Source organism: Egretta garzetta, unplaced genomic scaffold (genome assembly GCF_000687185.1).
Source record: "Egretta garzetta isolate BGI_Z169 unplaced genomic scaffold, ASM68718v1 scaffold51, whole genome shotgun sequence".
Classification (NCBI taxonomy): domain Eukaryota; kingdom Metazoa; phylum Chordata; class Aves; order Pelecaniformes; family Ardeidae; genus Egretta; species Egretta garzetta.
In genome coordinates, this window is record NW_009258549.1 from 2,424,349 (window position 1) to 2,425,635 (window position 1,287).

Consider the following 1,287-nt stretch of genomic DNA (forward strand, 5'->3'; position numbering starts at 1 on the left):
ACCCTGCCATCAAGCGCCCAGCCACTGCCTCCCCAGCTGCCCCCCCAGGACCCGTCTGAGCCCGGGGACCCGTCCCGCCTTCTCCTCCGACCTTGAGCAATCACCTCCCTTGCCGTGCCTCAGTTTCCCCTGCCTGCAAAGCAGCTGCCCTCCCCACAGCCCCGGCTCTGGGCTGCTCCAATGTGTCTGCCCAGCCAGAGGCGGACAAACAAACCAATATACAAATATTGCATTTTTCCCTCCCTGCCGCCCCTCCTCCCCGGGAGCCGTGCAGTCCCCAGGCCTCACCCTCTCCCCAAGGGTTCATCTGAATAGCAAAAAGGAGGGAGAGGTTTCTCGCCCCGGGAGCCCAGGCAGCTGGGCAGGGCACCGCTCTGGGAGGAGGTGCTGCCTGGGAGGGAAATCCTCAGCCTGCGTTGTGGTGTGGGTCTGGCAAAGCTGCTTTGCAGGCAGGGGAAACTGAGGCATGCCAAGGGAGGTCAGAGGGCTGAGGGAGAGCACATGTTTTGGGGAAAACCTTTTTCTTCCTCCCCAAAAGGAGGGCCAGACAAGGGGAACAGCGGGTAGCAACCTCCCCACTGTTGCTCATGCACCACTTTTAAACCCCCCAGCCAGTCCCGGGGTACAGCCAATATGGTTAGGAAAATCTCTCTGAGAGCCTCACCGTTCCTCTTACCTCATTTAGGTGGCTGATGAGGGGACCAAGTTGCTTGGCCTGCAAGCTCGCCTCAAGCCCCCATCACCAGCTGCCCCATCCGTGACCAGCAGCAGAAGACTGTGGATTAAACCCCAAGCCTGCAGCCAGACGCAGCTTCCAGCAACCTCCACAGCACCAGGGGTGACCCCAGACACCCCCTGGGGAGACCTCTGTGCCACCACTGTCCTCGCCACCAGGGACATACCCACGGCGGGTGATTCCATGAGCACGACGTAGTGCAGGGAAGCAGGGGGACAGGCACCCTTCCCACCTGCTGAAAGCCAAGGTGCCGTGAACCATTCCCCCAGGAGCATCGGAGCAGGAGCGATGGGGAGGCCAGGGATGTGACAGGCCACCCCAGTGCTGGAAGCCCAGAGAGGGCTGGTTTTGGGGGCTATTTCAAAGACAGGGATAAGGTGAGGGGTGCAACATGAGCCTGGGGAAGCTGCCAGTGCTCAGCTGGGTGTCAGGCTCCCATGGCAAGCGGCGGCTGAAGTCGGAGCTGACACCGGACATGATCAGCCCGCCACTGGGGGACTTCCGGCACACCATGCATGTGGGGCGTGGCGGGGGCGGTTTTGGGGGGACCC

The 1,287-nt window shown here is 62.1% G+C and overlaps 1 protein-coding gene across 1 annotated transcript in view; it reads left to right on the top strand.

Annotated features, from left to right (window-relative positions):
- Window positions 1–1,127: 1,127 nt before the first annotated feature.
- CDC42EP1 (CDC42 effector protein 1) overlaps window positions 1,128–1,287 on the top strand; it is a 4,329-nt gene continuing 4,169 nt past the window's right edge. The window contains exon 1 of the mRNA XM_009647829.1: window positions 1,128–1,285. Coding sequence (XP_009646124.1) covers window positions 1,128–1,285 — 158 coding nt within the window. The remainder of the gene's footprint in view (window positions 1,286–1,287) is intronic.